This window comes from Salarias fasciatus, chromosome 12 (assembly GCF_902148845.1).
Source record: "Salarias fasciatus chromosome 12, fSalaFa1.1, whole genome shotgun sequence".
NCBI lineage: Eukaryota > Metazoa > Chordata > Actinopteri > Blenniiformes > Blenniidae > Salarias > Salarias fasciatus.
The window spans coordinates 545,881-563,656 of NC_043756.1; the positions used below are offsets into that span (position 1 = coordinate 545,881).

At 54.1% G+C, this 17,776-nt stretch overlaps 1 protein-coding gene across 1 annotated transcript in view; it reads right to left on the reverse strand.

Moving 5' to 3' along the window:
* arid3c (AT rich interactive domain 3C (BRIGHT-like)) overlaps positions 1–17,776 on the reverse strand; it is a 68,591-nt gene that overhangs the window by 49,140 nt on the left and 1,675 nt on the right. The window contains exons 3-4 of the mRNA XM_030104101.1: positions 16,544–16,731; positions 15,892–16,447 (exon numbers count right to left, since the gene is read on the reverse strand). Coding sequence (XP_029959961.1) covers positions 15,892–16,447; positions 16,544–16,731 — 744 coding nt within the window. The remainder of the gene's footprint in view (positions 1–15,891; positions 16,448–16,543; positions 16,732–17,776) is intronic.

The following is a 17,776-nucleotide window of genomic DNA, read 5'->3' on the forward strand; positions in this document are numbered from 1 at the left end:
CAGAGACAGAACGCAGCTTCAACGCAAAGCATCATCCTGAAAATGAAACCCCTCATATCATCCACTGCATACGAAGGAGCAACTCTCCATACTCAAGCAGCTGTCATTTGATCAGTTTATTGATCATTTCCATCAATAATTGGCTGTAAAGCGCATGCTGGTGCTGTCAGAACTGAACACTGCACGTCCAGAGGCGTCAGGGTCAAGACGGTCCAACATGGCGGCGCCCTGGCAGCCAGACGCTCAATCCTACGTAACTTCACTTTATCACAAGAAACTGTATGCAGCATGTGTTCATGTATCCCCCTCTTCTGACAGACCAGGAGTACTTTTCATGTTTCTGTTCCCCTTTAAGCCTCTCACCTCCAACCCTCTAACCCTCTCACCCTGAACCCTGAACCCTAATCCTCTAAATCTACCCCTCAATCGATCTAACCCCAAGCCTCTTCAGGAATGATTAAAGCTGTTATGACTTTATTTCTCCAGCCCTAACCCTCTGACCCTCAGACTATCCAACCCTAACCTTCAAGTCCCAACCCTCTGACCATCTGCCCTCTAACCCAACATTCAAACTCTCAAACCCTCTCACCCTGAAACCCTGAAACTCTCTGACCCCGAAACCCTCTAACCCTCTAACACTCAAACCCTGAAACCCTGAAGCCCTGAAACCCTCTGACCCCCTAACCCTCAAACTCTTTAACCCTCAAACCCTCCAACCCTAAAACCCTCCAACCCAGAAGCCCTGAAACCCTCTGACCCTCTAACCCTGAAACCATCAAACCCTGAAGCTCTGAAACCCTCCAACCCTGAAACCCTGAAGCCCTGAAACTCTCTAACCCCGAAACCCTCTAACCCCGAAACCCTCTAACCCCAAAACCCTCTAACCCCGAAACCCTCAAACCCTCAAACCCTGAAATCCTGAAACTCTCTAACCCCGAAACCCTCTAATCCTCTAACACTCAAACCCTGAAGCCCTGAAACCCTCTGACCCTCAAACCGTCTAACCCTCAAACCCTGAAGCTCTGGAACCCTCAAACCCTCAAACCCTGAAGCTCTGGAACCCTGAAACCCTCTAACCCTGAAACCCTCTAACCCTGAAACCCTGAAACCCTCTAACCCTGAAACCCTCTAACCCTGAAGCCCTAAAATTATCTAAAGCAAACCAGCCCCCTTCCCCCAACTCCTAAATACACCCCCCACCCTCATGTGTAAAGGTAGGGTTGTCTTCACTGGCATCTTGCTTGTTGGAAGTGGCTCCATGTTAAAGAAGTCTTTCATTCAGAGGTGGCCTGGATCTGGCTGCTGTTGGGGTGAGAGGCTGGGGTTATGGAGGTGGCTGACCTGCTGAGCGAGTCTCCAGGAAACGAGCGTCCTGTAAGGCCAGTGGCGGCGGGACGGGAGGGTCTGCTGGGGACAGATAAACCCTGCAGTATCAGCCGCCTGCCGTCCTGCCAGGAAATACCAGCTCTGTGTGGTGATGGGGGGCTTTGATTTACCATTCACCCTCCACCCTCCCTGCCCCCAGCTCACCCTCTCACCTTCACTCGTGCTCCGTGAACTCACCCTGTCAACTATGTGAAACCTTCATCATGGTGTGTCTACTTTTCCTAATTTCAGAGGAATAATTGCTGCTCAGAGGTTTCCTTCCATGAGCCACTGCTGCTGTCCTCGGTGATTTATGGTCTGATTTGCATCCATTAACTGAATCAGATGATGGTAATCATTAAATGCCGCCAGTGGAAGAGCTGCGACTTGCTTGGGGAAGAGAAACAAACGCCAAGTTTCACAGGAATTATATTAATATATAAACACTATGAAAAACAAACCCAACTCCACTTAAAAAACAGTCCAGCTCACAGCAGGAACACTGACAGTGCTGGACTGAAGCTTCTTTAATTAATTATGATTTGGAATTCTCAAGAAGAAACCATCTGAGACAAGAAGCTGAACATGTAAGTATTACGTCAATATACGGTATATAGTAGTGCCTGCTGACAGAGTTCCTCTCTAAGAGTTCAGAGCACACCTCATCACACCTGCCATGATCAGAGCAGTTCTCGAGTGGCTGAACGTACTCTTTCAATCCAATGAATGGTTGGATGGATGGACGATGAATGGATGGACATGTCTCCGTGAGGACAGACAGGCTGTCGATGTGAAGCAGAAAACAACCAGTCTCTGCTCAAAGAGTCAAACTGTTCGTTCAGAACAGTCTGCCGCCACAGTAGACCAGAGACAAAGCTCGGCCGATGAAAGTGGTTATGGAGGAAGAACCGGGGGACGTTCCACCACTCCAGACGCAGCTCGGCCAGGGGGCTTACAGACCACTGAAATGGGATGAGGGATTAGGATTTGAAGCCGATAAGCTGCCATGAGGTGAGAATAACCATATGGACAACCGGGTGTAAACAGAGGCGCTGTGTGATCTGCTGCCTGCCTTCTCATGAATATCAGAGATGAACTCTCTCCTCTGAAGCAGGCTGGAGGGCCGAACAAAGACCCAACTTCCAACAGACCCTCACCGTAAAGATCCACACACTCATGTGCTCAATCGCTAATCTGTTGTTTTAATCTGATGCTGATCCCCGGTGATCTGTGACCGACTTAGCCACTCTGAGTGGCATTGTGATGTGGAGCTCACATGTAGGTCAGAGGCCCAGGAGAAGACCAGCAGGGGCCAAGAGCTGCCACAGGTCATGGACAAGAACCGCCAGGGGCCACAGAGGAACCGCCAGGGGAAGAACCGCCAGGGGAAGAACCGCCAGGGGAAGAACCGCCAGGGGAAGAACCGCCAGGGCCAAGAGCCTCCACAGGTCACGGACAAGAACCACCAGGGGGCGTCAAGAAAAACTGCCACAGAGAAGAACCGCCAGGGGCTGAAGAAAAGGATCGCAAGGGCCGTGGAAGAAGAACCGCCGTCAGGCAGACCAAGTCGACACTCATGTTAGATTTCACAGCAGGACCACATTCTTAAAGTTATGCACACACACACGCACAGAAACACACACAGCTGCTAGTTTCTTGTTAGCTCCTAGCTGCACGCCAACTGCTTCCTGTTAGCTGCTAGCTAGCCACGCTCAGGCCAGTGATCTGCTTCAGCTCATTCTTTGAAGGTTAAAGTCTACAGAGAGTCACTGGAGAGTCTGATCAGACGCTGAATTGCAGCGAACAGCTGATGTCGGGACGAGGCAGCAGCCAGGAGCGTCCTCATGCAGCAGACTAAAACGTGATGGAGCTGCTGCACACCGACTTCCAGCCGCTCTTCATATCCATATTTCAGGGAGCACTGCTAACAGAATTTCAAATGGACTGAGTGATGAATGTGAGTGTTCTGGAGCCATTTGTGTTCGGTTAGCGCAGGAATCGCCTCAGCATCTTCAGGCTCCATGAAGAGAGCAGCTGACATCTCCAGAGCACTTCCTGCTTCTGCTGACCTCCTCACAAATTATATGAGTCTCTCTTGGCTTCTTTCCAACAAGGTCAGTATTGATTTTTCATTCCTGTGAGCGGAGCCGGACAGTCTTTTCCAGATCGTGTCCGGCGGTGTTGATCTGTCAGGAGGCTGGGGGTCGGGCGGGAGGTCAAATCGAGGCTCCTCCATCAACACGCTCTGGGCTGGTGCATCTCGGGACGTCTAGTTCACAAACGTCCTCAGCAGCTGAATGAAAGCTGAATCCTGACATTATCCAGAGGAAGGTCCACTGCTACGACGGCTCGTCTCCGTGGGGTGAATCACAGTGACCCCCCACTGAGCGCCTGTAAATGAGAGCCCCTCCGGCCTTCCTCTGTTTGTGCAACCTGTTTTCTCAAGTAATCTCCACAGAAGGAAACAATGACAGGAAGCACAACTGTTTCCTTCTTTGGCACCGAGGAATCCAGAAGCACATGAGGAGCGGTTCAGTACTGATCTGGAGCTCCAGCTCCGGGTCTCCGGGCCCCCTGCTGGCGCCGTGGCGGGCGGGCCTTCCCCGGTGTGACGGTGGAGGAGACGCTGGTGGAGCCAGAGCTACATGTAGCTCCTGTTTCCACCCGCCGAAGCAGGAGTGGAAGGCAGTAGAGACGGAGTCCTGGGTCTCTGAAGGGAGCCGGATCATGAGGAGCACTAACAGGACTGGTCCACTGGCCAACGCCACGCCGTCTCCACTGGGACTGATGGACTGATGGACTGATGGACTGATGGACTGATGGACTGATGGACTGATGGACTGATGGACTGATGGACTGATGGACTGATGGACGCGCCACCCTGACTGCCCGTCAGCCCCGTATTTCCTGACGTCTGACCGCAGTACTGCTGCTGTGGAGTTTTCATGTGGTGGAGAGAGGTGTTCCTCACCTGGATTTGAAAGTGTATTGCACTGTCCTCAGTAAGTGCTAAAATCGCTTTGATAAAGCAGTCAATACCCATCCATCCATCCATCCATCCATCCATCCATCCCCTACCGCTGGCCCTGGATCGTTGGGTACTGGGTCACACACAGAGGAATAAAAAGCTTGTCTGAATTTTTAAAAAGGCTTCACTTCCATCATTTCCAGTCAGAACAGGAGGAGGAGAAGGTGGAGGAGTACCAATCTATCTTCTGTCGTTCTTTTTTTGGTCGTATGAGGAAACAAAGCCCAAGACCTTTGTCTTTTTAAACACTTGTTCTTAGATGTCCAAACAAAGTTTATCATTCTTCTTATTAGACGACATCCTTCAGTGAGCAGAACCTGCACGGCTGCTGTGAGGGAACCTCCAGAACCACCCCAGAACCACACCACAGAAGAAGAACCATCAGTCTTCAGAAAGCATTCAATGAATCTGGAAAGTCCAAAGGTCTTCCTCTGACTGACTGCATGTGCAGAAGGTCTTCTGTATTCACGCCAAACGCCGGGCCCAGGGTGGACGAGGACGGCGGTCTGAGCAGCCGGGGGACGGGGGTGAAACCCAGCACGGTCCAGATCCTGTCTCAAACATGTCTCTGGAACCGAGAGCCGCCGTCCTCAGAGAGGAGAGAGGCCTCAGGACAGCTGTGACCGCTTTCAGGACGTCCACAGCTTCCTGTCTCCAGACAGCCCCGCAGAGACACAGTCTGTCCAGCATGTCTTCGGTCTTCCCCAGGACCTCATCTCAGTGGGACATGTCCAGAAGTCCTCCCCGTCCTCTGGATGTGAGGGAGGAGCAGCTCTACCCCAGGCCGACGAGATCATTTCAGCCGTCCGTCCCTGGGATCGTGTCCTTTTGGTCCTGACCATAGGTGAGAGTAGGACTGACCAGATGGACCACTGCAGCCACTGCACCGCCCGCCAGTCTCACCTGGGTCCTCCGTCCACTCCTGAACCAGTCCACTTCCAGCCTCTGGCTCCTGAACTAAACTCAGAGACACAGAGCGAGCTGCCTGTCCCAGTCTGTCCTGTCTGTTGGACAGCCTCCGGTCCACAGTGGACCCGCCTCAGTAGGGCCTTTTCTAGGTTCAGTCCACATCTTGCTGCGATGTTCTGAGACGTATGGACGGCTTCAGATGTCTTCGGTTTAGCAGCCGAGAGCCGCTTCTCCAGGCCGGCTCCGCTCCGTCCGCCCGCCAGCCACAAGCGTCCTCCGACTGTCCCGAGACTGGGAGCGTTTAAAAAAAGTCAATTTGGCAAAATATCGCGATACTACGTCACGGGATTTTCGCATCAATTCAAAATACGTCCATAGCGATTTCTAATTCTGTATTTTTCGGGTAAACATCCATTGCAGCATCTTCATAGGCTGCACTTTTACTCCTGGCCACTAGTTGGCAGCGCACCACAGCAGGAGCTCTGCAGAGCCCCCAGTCCGCCAGAGCAAGAACAGCGTCTCAGAGCTGTCCCGGTGTCTTCTTTACACTGTAGTCTGGTGCTTTTCAAAAGTCAAATCCAGCGGAAACACCACCGACCCACATGCGTCTGAGCAGGACGTCCCCATGCAGGACAGCCTGAGGACCCTGGACAGCTGTGAGGGGGACAGACTGCGTCCCCCAGGAGTGGGAAGGACTGTTACCTCCCTGCTTCCCTCACACTCTACAACCAGACCAAACACACACCACACACTCCGTCCTGCAGCCAAACCAGACCAAACACACACCACACACTGTCCTGCAGCCAAACACACACCACACACTCTGTCCTGCAGCCAAACCAGACCAAACACACACCACACACTCTGTCCTGGAGCCAAACCAGACCAAACACACCACACACTGTCCTGCAGCCAAACCAGACCAAACACACACCACACACTCTGTCCTGGAGCCAAACCAGACCAAACACACCACACACTGTCCTGCAGCCAAACCAGACCAAACACACCACACACTGTCCTGCAGCCAAACCAGACCAAACACACACCACACACTCTGTCCTGGAGCCAAACCAGACCAAACACACCACACACACTGTCCTGCAGCCAAACCAGACCAAACACACACCACACACACTGTCCTGGAGCCAAACCAGACCAAACACACACCACACACTGTCCTGGAGCCAAACACACACCACACACACTGTCCTGCAGCCAAACCAGACCAAACACACACCACACACACTGTCCTGCAGCCAAACCAGACCAAACACACACCACACACACTGTCCTGGAGCCAAACCAGACCAAACACACACCACACACACTGTCCTGGAGCCAAACCAGACCAAACACACACCACACACTGTCCTGGAGCCAAACACACACCACACACACTGTCCTGCAGCCAAACCAGACCAAACACACACCACACACACTGTCCTGCAGCCAAACCAGACCAAACACACACCACACACACTGTCCTGGAGCCAGACCATCAATCAGCTGATCCACTGAGACAGCCTGGATCTAATGGGTGAATTCTAATTGGGCTTCAAAAACAGCTGCTCCACTGATTAATGGAGGAACCCGGACCCAGTGGGTGGAAGGTTTACTGAACCCCGGGTTCTACCACGTGGAACCGGCTCCCAGCTCTGCTTCTTCTCTCGTTTCAATGTAATTTCATTGTATTGCTACTAAGGCTGTGACTTTAACGCGTTAGTTACGATTAATTAATTACAGAAATTTTAACGCGATAAAAAAATTATCGCAAATTGTCGCGGAACGTTTGTCACCGGACGAGTTTCACCCGGACATATTTTGCTGTGACACAACAACGAAACAGCTCCCGACTTGGTGACTTTCTCGTTAAATCTGGCGACTTTCCAAAGCCTCCTGCCGACTTTTTTTGTCAAAAGCGACTAGCAACAAATTTAGCGACTTTTTCTGGAGCTCTGGAGACGTGACAGGACGTCTCGTTCTGCAGCTGCTGTCCTCAGTGAGCTGCGGAGCTGCGTGAGCCCCTCCCCCGTCCCAGAGCTCTCACAGGCGGCCGGTCTCAGCAGCGCCCCCTGCTGCAGGCAGAGCAGAGAGGAGACCCACACCGCTCCTCCACACTTCAGATGGATCGCGTGTGCGCAAATACGCCGCTGCTCACTGCTGACAAACCAAGAATCAACAGAAGAAAATTCATTTGTAGTTCTAAACATATTTAGGGTGTTTTTTTAACTCACATTTTGCTTCTCCCATGACGTTATTCCTCTCTCCTACAGCGTCCATTACAATTACATGCAAATTGCAAATTAGGTAACGACCTCATCTAGAGACTTCTGGCGACTTTTAGGACAGCCAATAGTGACTTTCCTTACTGGGGAGTTGGCAACACTGCTCCCGACAACAGCGCACTGCTTGGTCTCGTGCACAGAAAATGTAGATTTAAAAAGCCAGCGGATGGCAGCGTGGATAAAACCACAGCTGGATGCACATTGTGCAGCAAAGAATCTGCATCCCATCGCAGCACATCCAGCCTGCTGTATCAACTGAATGCTAAGCCTGTCGCAGCAGCGGCCAACACGCAAGCCTGGCATACAGCTAGAGCGGAAGAGGACGTCACTCCGACTACTTCCAGGACCCTCGCCCAGCCCAACAAAAGTTGCACTGATCAGTGTGTATTGGTTTATTTGTCTTGGTTAAATTCCTCCTTCCTTGCTGAAAAAATGAACAGTGTTTTGTTGCTTAAGCTTATGTATCACTATATTGATTCACTATACCAAAATCCATTAGAAAAAGAAAGGTTCTCACTGATCTCGGGTCAAATATCGATATGCGATTAATTGCGATTAATTAATTACAAAGGCCCTAATTAATTAGATTAATTTTTTTAATCGAGTCCCACCCCTAATTGCTACATGTCACTGATGATGGTTCCTCCTGTAGCCTCTGGACCCTGAGTTTATATATAAACTGTATGTAGAGACAAGAACCTGTCTGTCCTGTCTCCTTCTCTCTCTGTCCCCTCACCCCAACCGGGACAGCAGGAAGACCACCTCTGAGCCTGGTTCTGCAGGGTTCTCCTCCTCTGAGCCTGGTTCTGCAGGGTTCTCCTCCTCTGAGCCTGGTTCTGCAGGGTTCTCCTCCTCTGAGCCTGGTTCTGCAGGGTTCTCCTCCTCTGGTCCTGGTTCTGCAGGGTTCTCCTCCTCTGAGCCTGGTTCTGCAGGGTTCTCCTCCTCTGAGCCTGGTTCTGCAGGGTTCCCCACCTCTGAGTCTGGTTCTGCAGGGTTCTCCTCCTCTGAGCCTGGTTCTGCAGGGTTCTCCTCCTCTGAGTCTGGTTCTGCAGGGTTCTCCACCTCTGAGTCTGGTTCTGCAGGGTTCTCCTCCTCTGAGCCTGGTTCTGCAGGGTTCTCCTCCTCTGAGTCTGGTTCTGCAGGGTTCTCCACCTCTGAGTCTGGTTCTGCAGGGTTCTCCTCCTCTGAGTCTGGTTCTGCAGGGTTCTCCTCCTCTGAGCCTGGTTCTGCAGGGTTCTCCACCTCTGAGTCTGGTTCTGCAGGGTTCTCCTCTGAGCCTGGTTCTGCAGGGTTCTCCTCCTCTGAGTCTGGTTCTGCAGGGTTCTCCACCTCTGAGTCTGGTTCTGCAGGGTTCTCCTCTGAGCCTGGTTCTGCAGGGTTCTCCTCCTCTGAGCCTGGTTCTGCAGGGTTCCCCACCTGAGTCTGGTTCTGCAGGGTTCCCCACCTGAGTCTGGTTCTGCAGGGTTCTCCTCCTCTGAGTCTGGTTCTGCAGGGTTCTCCTCCTCTGAGCCTGGTTCTGCAGGGTTCTCCTCCTCTGAGTCTGGTTCTGCAGGGTTCTCCTCCTCTGAGCCTGGTTCTGCAGGGTTCTCCACCTCTGAGCCTGGTTCTGCAGGGTTCTCCTCCTCTGAGCCTGGTTCTGCAGGGTTCTCCTCCTCTGAGCCTGGTTCTGCAGGGTTCTCCTCCTCTGAGTCTGGTTCTGCAGGGTTCTCCTCCTCTGAGTCTGGTTCTGCAGGGTTCTCCTCCTCTGAGCCTGGTTCTGCAGGGTTCTCCTCCTCTGAGCCTGGTTCTGCAGGGTCCTCCTCTGAGCCTGGTTCTGCAGGGTTCTCCTCCTCTGAGTCTGGTTCTGCAGGGTTCTCCTCCTCTGAGTCTGGTTCTGCAGGGTTCTCCTCCTCTGAGTCTGGTTCTGCAGGGTTCTCCTCCTCTGAGCCTGGTTCTGCAGGGTTCTCCTCCTCTGAGTCTGGTTCTGCAGGGTTCTCCTCCTCTGAGCCTGGTTCTGCAGGGTTCTCCTCCTCTGAGCCTGGTTCTGCAGGGTTCCCCACCTCTGAGTCTGGTTCTGCAGGGTTCTCCTCCTCTGAGTCTGGTTCTGCAGGGTTCTCCTCCTCTGAGCCTGGTTCTGCAGGGTTCTCCACCTCTGAGTCTGGTTCTGCAGGGTTCTCCTCTGAGCCTGGTTCTGCAGGGTTCTCCACCTCTGAGTCTGGTTCTGCAGGGTTCTCCTCCTCTGAGTCTGGTTCTGCAGGGTTCTCCTCCTCTGAGCCTGGTTCTGCAGGGTTCTCCTCCTCTGAGCCTGGTTCTGCAGGGTTCTCCACCTCTGAGTCTGGTTCTGCAGGGTTCTCCTCTGAGCCTGGTTCTGCAGGGTTCTCCACCTCTGAGCCTGGTTCTGCAGGGTTCTCCTCCTCTGAGTCTGGTTCTGCAGGGTTCTCCACCTCTGAGCCTGGTTCTGCAGGGTTCTCCTCCTCTGAGTCTGGTTCTGCAGGGTTCTCCTCCTCTGAGCCTGGTTCTGCAGGGTTCTCCACCTCTGAGCCTGGTTCTGCAGGGTTCTCCTCCTCTGAGTCTGGTTCTGCAGGGTTCTCCACCTCTGAGCCTGGTTCTGCAGGGTTCTCCTCCTCTGAGTCTGGTTCTGCAGGGTTCTCCTCCTCTGAGCCTGGTTCTGCAGGGTTCTCCACCTCTGAGTCTGGTTCTGCAGGGTCCTCATCTGAGCCTGGTTCTGCAGGGTTCTCCTCCTCTGAGCCTGGTTCTGCAGGGTCCTCCTCTGAGCCTGGTTCTGCAGGGTCCTCCTCTGAGCCTGGTTCTGCAGGGTCCTCCTCTGAGTCTGGTTCTGCAGGGTCCTCCTCCTCTGAGTCTGGTTCTGCAGGGTTCTCCTCCTCTGAGCCTGGTTCTGCAGGGTTCTCCTCCTCTGAGTCTGGTTCTGCAGGGTTCTCCTCCTCTGAGCCTGGTTCTGCAGGGTTCTCCTCCTCTGAGTCTGGTTCTGCAGGGTTCTCCTCCTCTGAGCCTGGTTCTGCAGGGTTCTCCTCCTCTGAGCCTGGTTCTGCAGGGTTCTCCTCCTCTGAGCCTGGTTCTGCAGGGTTCTCCTCTGAGCCTGGTTCTGCAGGGTTCTCCTCTGAGCCTGGTTCTGCAGGGTTCTCCTCTGAGCCTGGTTCTGCAGGGTTCTTGCTCATGTGGATCTGTGGGTTTCTCCGTAAAAGTGTCTAGAAACCACCATGTTGTAAATGGCACTTCATAAATAAAGCTGAATTGAATTGAATTGAAACCAGACCAAACACACACCACACACTCCGTCCTGGAGCCAAACCAGACCTATCTCCTTATCTTTTCATGTTTCTCACATTTTTCTATAATATTGTACATATGTGTGTGTCCTGTATGTATATTTAAATTATATATAACTCATGTCTGTTATTAATATTATAGTGTACACATGTGTCTGTCTATATTTAAAGCTAGGGTCGACGACCTTTGAAAACTAGCATGTAGCATGAATGTAGCATCTCCCCAAGGCTCCGCCCAGCTCCCACCCCATTGGAGGAGCTCCGTTGGGAGCGAACACACTGGACGCGGGAGCGCCGCGCACGGAGTTTGTGATCGCCTCCAATGTTATGAACCTTTCTGACTGCTGCACACAACGCGCATAGCAGCGCAGCGCGCCGCTCCCTTCCTTCTATTTTTCACGCGAGCGCCGAGGCAACGCGCTCTGAACCAGGGCCAGTGCACGCCATTGAAGCGCAGGGGGCTGGTAGAACGGCGAAGGGATTTGATTGGTTCCTGAAGAGCGGTCCGCGCCTTACGATTGGTCAGAGTTTTTACTGTCCTGTGGCCGCTACAGTGGTCAGATTTTTTCAGCACCTTTTTCCGTCCACATAATGTATTGACTTCTCCCAGGGGGCAGGAGCATTTCACTCAGGATGACAAGAAGAGCTTTTGGACAACATCGTCTACCCTAACTTTAAATTATATTGATTTATATCTGTTAGTGTGTATCTGTTATTTATCTAATTATACATCTGTCTTGATTTATGTTAATGATATTTAATTTATATCTGCTAGTGTATATCTGTACTTTGATTATATTTGTCTTATATTTATATGTAAATTATATGTAATTAATATCTGTTGTCTATATCTGTTATTTAATTATATCTGTCTGAAACTTACATCTAAACTGCATTTAAATTATGTCATTTAGTTGAATCTTTTATTAAATTATATCTATCCTAAATTTATAGTTAATTTTTCCTAGGTATGGTTGGGCTTTGTAAATTCTCCTGTTTCGCATTTCTTCTCTATTTATATTTCTTTTCTCTGTGCTGCTTCACATTGCAGTTTCCCCTGAGGGACAAATAAAGAACATGTTGTATTATTGGAGGTATATTCAGCCTTTATTTTTATTTACTGTTCAAATTAAAAAACAGCCTGCAACTTGTCTGCTGTTAAATATAGTTGCTTGAGTGCTGCTGTTGCATTTGGGATGAATAAAATGTGTTTCATACAAGTTTTCCTGTGAAGTTTACAAATTACTTGCTCCTAAAGTATCACAGTAATGGTCATAAACACTGATATCGGGATATACCGGGATCGTGACCCAAGAATCGTATCACCGGAAATGTACCGCCTGCACGGCTCCCACCGGCTCAGCGCTCACACACTCACACACACAGCGCTCACACACGCAGCGCTCACACACGCAGCGCTCACACACACAGCGCTCACACACACAGCGCTCACACACACAGCGCTCACACACACACAGCGCTCACACACACAGTGCACTGAGAATGGCCTGAAGACACGACGGCCAGGGTGGACGGGAGGGGTCCATCAGACCAGATCTATACAGGTCAGGGACTAACAAGCCCCAGAACACACACACACACACACACACACACACACACACACACACACACACACACACACACACACACACGCACACACGCACACACACCTAAAACCCCCTTGAGTCACATTTTCACTGAGAAAATCTGAAACAAGAAATGAAACTGAAGCTCTGAGTTATTGATCATCTGATCAGAAAACGTTCCAGGTGGAGAGCAGGCAGGTGGAGAGCAGGCGGGTGGAGAACAGACGGGTGGAGAGCAGACGGGAGGAGAGCAGACGGGTGGAGAACAGACGGGTGGAGAGCAGGCGGGTGGAGAACAGACGGGAGGAGAGCAGACGGGTGGAGAGCAGACGGGTGGAGAACAGACGGGTGGAGAACAGACGGGTGGAGAGCAGACGGGTGGAGAACAGACGGGTGGAGAGCAGGCGGGTGGAGAGCAGACGGGTGGAGAACAGGCAGGTGGAGAGCAGGCGGGTGGAGAGCAGACGGGTGGAGAACAGACGGGTGGAGAACAGGCAGGTGGAGAGCAGACGGGAGGAGAGCAGACGGGTGGAGAACAGACGGGTGGAGAACAGGCAGGTGGAGAGCAGGCGGGTGGAGAGCAGGCGGGTGGAGAGCAGGCGGGTGGAGAACAGACGGGAGGAGAGCAGGCGGGTGGAGAACAGACGGGTGGAGAGCAGACGGGTGGAGAACAGACGGGAGGAGAGCAGACGGGTGGAGAGCAGGCGGGTGGAGAGCAGACGGGTGGAGAGCAGACGGGAGGAGAGCAGGCGGGTGGAGAACAGACGGGAGGAGAGCAGGCGGGTGGAGAACAGACGGGAGGAGAGCAGACGGGTGGAGAACAGACGGGAGGAGAGCAGACGGGTGGAGAGCAGACGGGTGGAGAGCAGACGGGTGGAGAGCAGACGGGTGGAGAGCAGACGGGTGGAGAGCAGGCGGGTGGAGAGCAGACGGGTGGAGAACAGACGGGTGGAGAACAGACGGGTGGAGAGCAGGCGGGTGGAGAACAGACGGGAGGAGAGCAGACGGGTGGAGAGCAGACGGGTGGAGAACAGACGGGTGGAGAGCAGACGGGTGGAGAACAGACGGGTGGAGAACAGACGGGTGGAGAGCAGGCGGGTGGAGAGCAGACGGGTGGAGAACAGACGGGTGGAGAACAGGCAGGTGGAGAGCAGACGGGAGGAGAGCAGACGGGTGGAGAACAGACGGGTGGAGAACAGGCAGGTGGAGAGCAGGCGGGTGGAGAGCAGGCGGGTGGAGAACAGGCGGGTGGAGAACAGGCAGGTGGAGAGCAGGCAGGTGGAGAGCAGACGGGTGGAGAGCAGACGGGTGGAGAGCAGACGGGTGGAGAACAGGCGGGTGGAGAACAGGCAGGTGGAGAGCAGACGGGTGGAGAGCAGACGGGTGGAGAGCAGACGGGTGGAGAACAGGCGGGTGGAGAGCAGACGGGTGGAGAACAGGCAGGTGGAGAGCAGGCGGGTGGAGAGCAGGCGGGTGGAGAGCAGACGGGTGGAGAACAGGCGGGTGGAGAACAGGCGGGTGGAGAGCAGACGGGTGGAGAACAGGCGGGTGGAGAGCAGACGGGTGGAGAGCAGACGGGTGGAGAGCAGACGGGTGGAGAACAGACGGGTGGAGAGCAGACGGGTGGAGAGCAGACGGGTGGAGAACAGACGGGTGGAGAGCAGACGGGTGGAGAACAGACGGGTGGAGAGCAGACGGGTGGAGAGCAGGCGGGAGGAGAGCAGACGGGTGGAGAGCAGACGGGTGGAGAACAGGCGGGAGGAGAGCAGACGGGTGGAGAGCAGGCGGGTGGAGAAGAGCTCAGAGAGATTTCCGCCTCTATCAAAGCAGCGTCCAGGTGAAGCCCTGCAGCTGGCCGCTGAAGCAGCTGTTGGTTTCAGGCTCCGGCTGAAGGCTCTCAGGTAAACTTCACCTCACATTCAGGACAGACCGACAGGCGCCTGGATTGGCAGGTTTATTTCATTGGGATTATTAAGAACTTCCAGTGGGGGGGGGGGGGGGGGGCAAAGTGCATTTTTGCACAGTTCTTTATTTCTCTTCATGTTCTTGGTTTGTTTTTCACTGCTGCTGCCACTCCTTCAGAGCCGTTTGACCTTCAGCATGCAGTGCCGTGCAGTGTGCACACTGGGCTGCTTGCTCCTGTTGAGAGCAACATTTCAGTTGTTTAGATGATGTCGAAAAATTTGTTTTATTTTTTTACTTTACAGGCTTTATTTGAATAATTAAAGCAACACATTTTGTTCATTTTAAAGTATGTTGAACAAAGCTGATCAAAGCTGTTATAATATTTTACTGTTCAGTACATATTTCCTGTTAGAAGCCTGCGGCTGTCCTGTCTGTCTTCACTGTGTCATTTCTGATGTAACCTGAGGGAGCGGAGGCAGCATCGGCCTCAAACATCTGCTCAAGACAAGCTGCAGTCCAACACCGGCTCAGGCTGATGGAGGAACCGTACGGTCCGTCTCCACTGCAGGGGTTCACTGGGGACTGCAGTCCACTGGAATCAGGCTATCAGGAAGGAGTTTCAGCTTCAGAGTCCACACACACACACACACACACACACACACACACACACACACACACACACACACACACACACACACACATCTAAAATAAGTCAGAATAAAATATTTTAAAGAGATTTTCAGGGGAAGAGCAACTTTAATTTAAGCCTTTCTGAAAAAGGCTGAATTTCTGGTTTTAAACTTTAAAAGACGGTTTTCATTTTCAGCTCTGTTTCAGATCTCGTCCTCTGGCCGTCCAGCAGGATGTCAGTACAACACATTGATTTTTAATGGAAACACACGAGCAGTTTTAGTTCATTTACAAATTCAGAACAAAATCTTCAAAATGACATGAGAAATTAACCAATATAAAAACTAAAGATGTTTTAAAAAAACAGGTTTTTTAATTCTTCAGACTGAGATAATATGTTGGGAAGCATCAACGTGTCTCTGGATTTCTGTGTTAAACGCCTCTGTCTGAATATGTTCTGCATAATTTGTAAGAAAAGCAGCTTTTCACTGAAGGCAGAGAACATCTCTGAAAGCCTTCAGTTAGATCTGGGCTGGTGGTCCTGGTCTGCACCTGCTGCTCCTGTTCAGGAGCCGCTGTGCAGCTTCACTGCATCGGTCATGAGAACAGAGCAGCATTCTGAAACATGATTATATTTCTATATTATAGGTATTATTATGCCCCCCCCCCCCCCCCCCCCCTCCACCTTTCCAGAATATCAACAAGCCACCACAGTTCTGGATGAGGTCCAGCACATCTGAAGTGGAGAGAGGGACGAAGCGGTCCAGCCCCGCAGCGCCCTCTGAACCCGCTCCGCTAAAAGTAATCCATTCTAAAAGTAATCCCCTGATCCCCGCCAGCAGCGCCTCGGTCACAAACGACAGTAAAAGAGCAGCCTCTCAGGTGTGTGCCGCCTGACAAGGACCGCGTCCCACCTGCTTGAACTGCTCCTCGTACGTCCACTCGTGCTGCGGGCCGGCCTGCGGCTGCTGCGGGCCCGGCGGGGACTCGGGGCGGCGGCCCGGGGCGAAGGCGGCCGGGACCCGGGTCACGAGGCTGATGTCCGGGGACAGCCCGGCTCCCTGGTACTGGTCCCCCGGCTCCTCCTCCTCCTCCTCCTCCTCCTCCATCGCCTCCTGCTCGTCCGGCTCCGGGTCGGTCCCGGGAGACTCCCCGCAGCCCCCCCTGCGGACCCCCAGGTGCGGGAGCGTGCCCCGCGCGGCCGAGGCGCTCACCCCGGCGGCCAGGGCTCCGCGCACCGCCGCCTGGTAGTGGCGGAACGCCAGCGCCTGCTGCTGGATGTGGGACTCCACCGCGCAGCGGAGGTCCTTCTCCTGGTCCGCCTGCCGCAGCTTCTCCTCCAGGGCGAGCCGCGCCGCCTGCTGCCGCTGCAGGTTCTCCATCACGGCTTCCAGCCGCATGCCGCCGGGCTGCGGGGCGGCGGGGGGGGGCGGGCTGCAGCGGGAGGCTCCCGGCGGGGAAGGAGCCGTGCTGCGGGAGAGGAGCGCGTTAAACACACTTCACTTTCTCACCGGAACTTTGGACAACTCCGCGGAGGCGCGCGGCAGCCCCGGGGAGCGCGCTCACCGCCAGGCTGGCGTTGTCCACCATGCTGGTCCGTCCGGGGGGAGCAGAGCCGGGCAGCGGGCTCCGGGCAGCGGGCTCCGGGCAGCGGGCTCCGGGCAGCGGGCTCCGGGCAGCGGGTCCACGGGCCGGCGGAGGCAGGGAGGCAGGGCGGGGCGGGGCGGGCGGCGCTGCGGAGCTCCGGAGCTCAGCTACTGGCAACAAGTGGCGCCGCGAGGAGGATGACCTCTGGAGGGAGGGGGCAGCGCTCTTCCCGGCCGGAGCTCCACCCGCACCTGAGCTCCACCCACCAGCTCCGACTCCACCCACCAGCTCCAGCCTGACACCTGAGCTCCACCCACCAGCTGCAGCTACACCTCCACACTGAGCCCCACCACCTGGTCCTAACTACACCTCTCAGTCCTGAGCTCCACCCAAATCCAGCCCCTGAACTCAGGTCTCAGGTCTCCAGATGCAACAGGAGCAGAGTGAAACTGTTTGGGTGGAGGGAGGTGGAGGGAGGTGGAGGGAGGTGGAGGGAGCATGCAGAAACATGATGAGAAATCAGACAAAAAAGTCACAAGAAACAGAGAAAGGTGGATGAAAGGATGGATGTCAACCAGAAAAAGAGGAAGACGCTGAAGAGATGAAATGAGACAGAAAAACATGCAGTCGCCCCGACAGCACCACCCTGACAGCACCACCCTGACAGCACCACCCCGACAGCACCACCCTGACAGCACCACCCTGACAGCACCACCCTGACAGCACCACCCCGACAGCACCGCCCATACAGCACCACCCTGACAGCACCACCCTGACAGCACCACCCCGACAGCACCGCCCATACAGCACCACCCCGACAGCACCACCCTGACAGCACCACCCCGACAGCACCACCCCGACAGCACCGCCCATACAGCACCACCCTGACAGCACCGCCCCGACAGCACCGCCCATACAGCACCACCCTGACAGCACCACCCCGACAGCACCGCCCATACAGCACCACCCATACAGCACCACCCTGACAGCACCACCCCGACAGCACCGCCCATACAGCACCACCCTGACAGCACCGCCCCGACAGCACCGCCCATACAGCACCACCCTGACAGCACCACCCCGACAGCACCACCCATACAGCACCACCCTGACAGCACCACCCCGACAGCACCGCCCATACAGCACCACCCTGACAGCACCGCCCCGACAGCACCGCCCATACAGCACCACCCTGACAGCACCGCCCATACA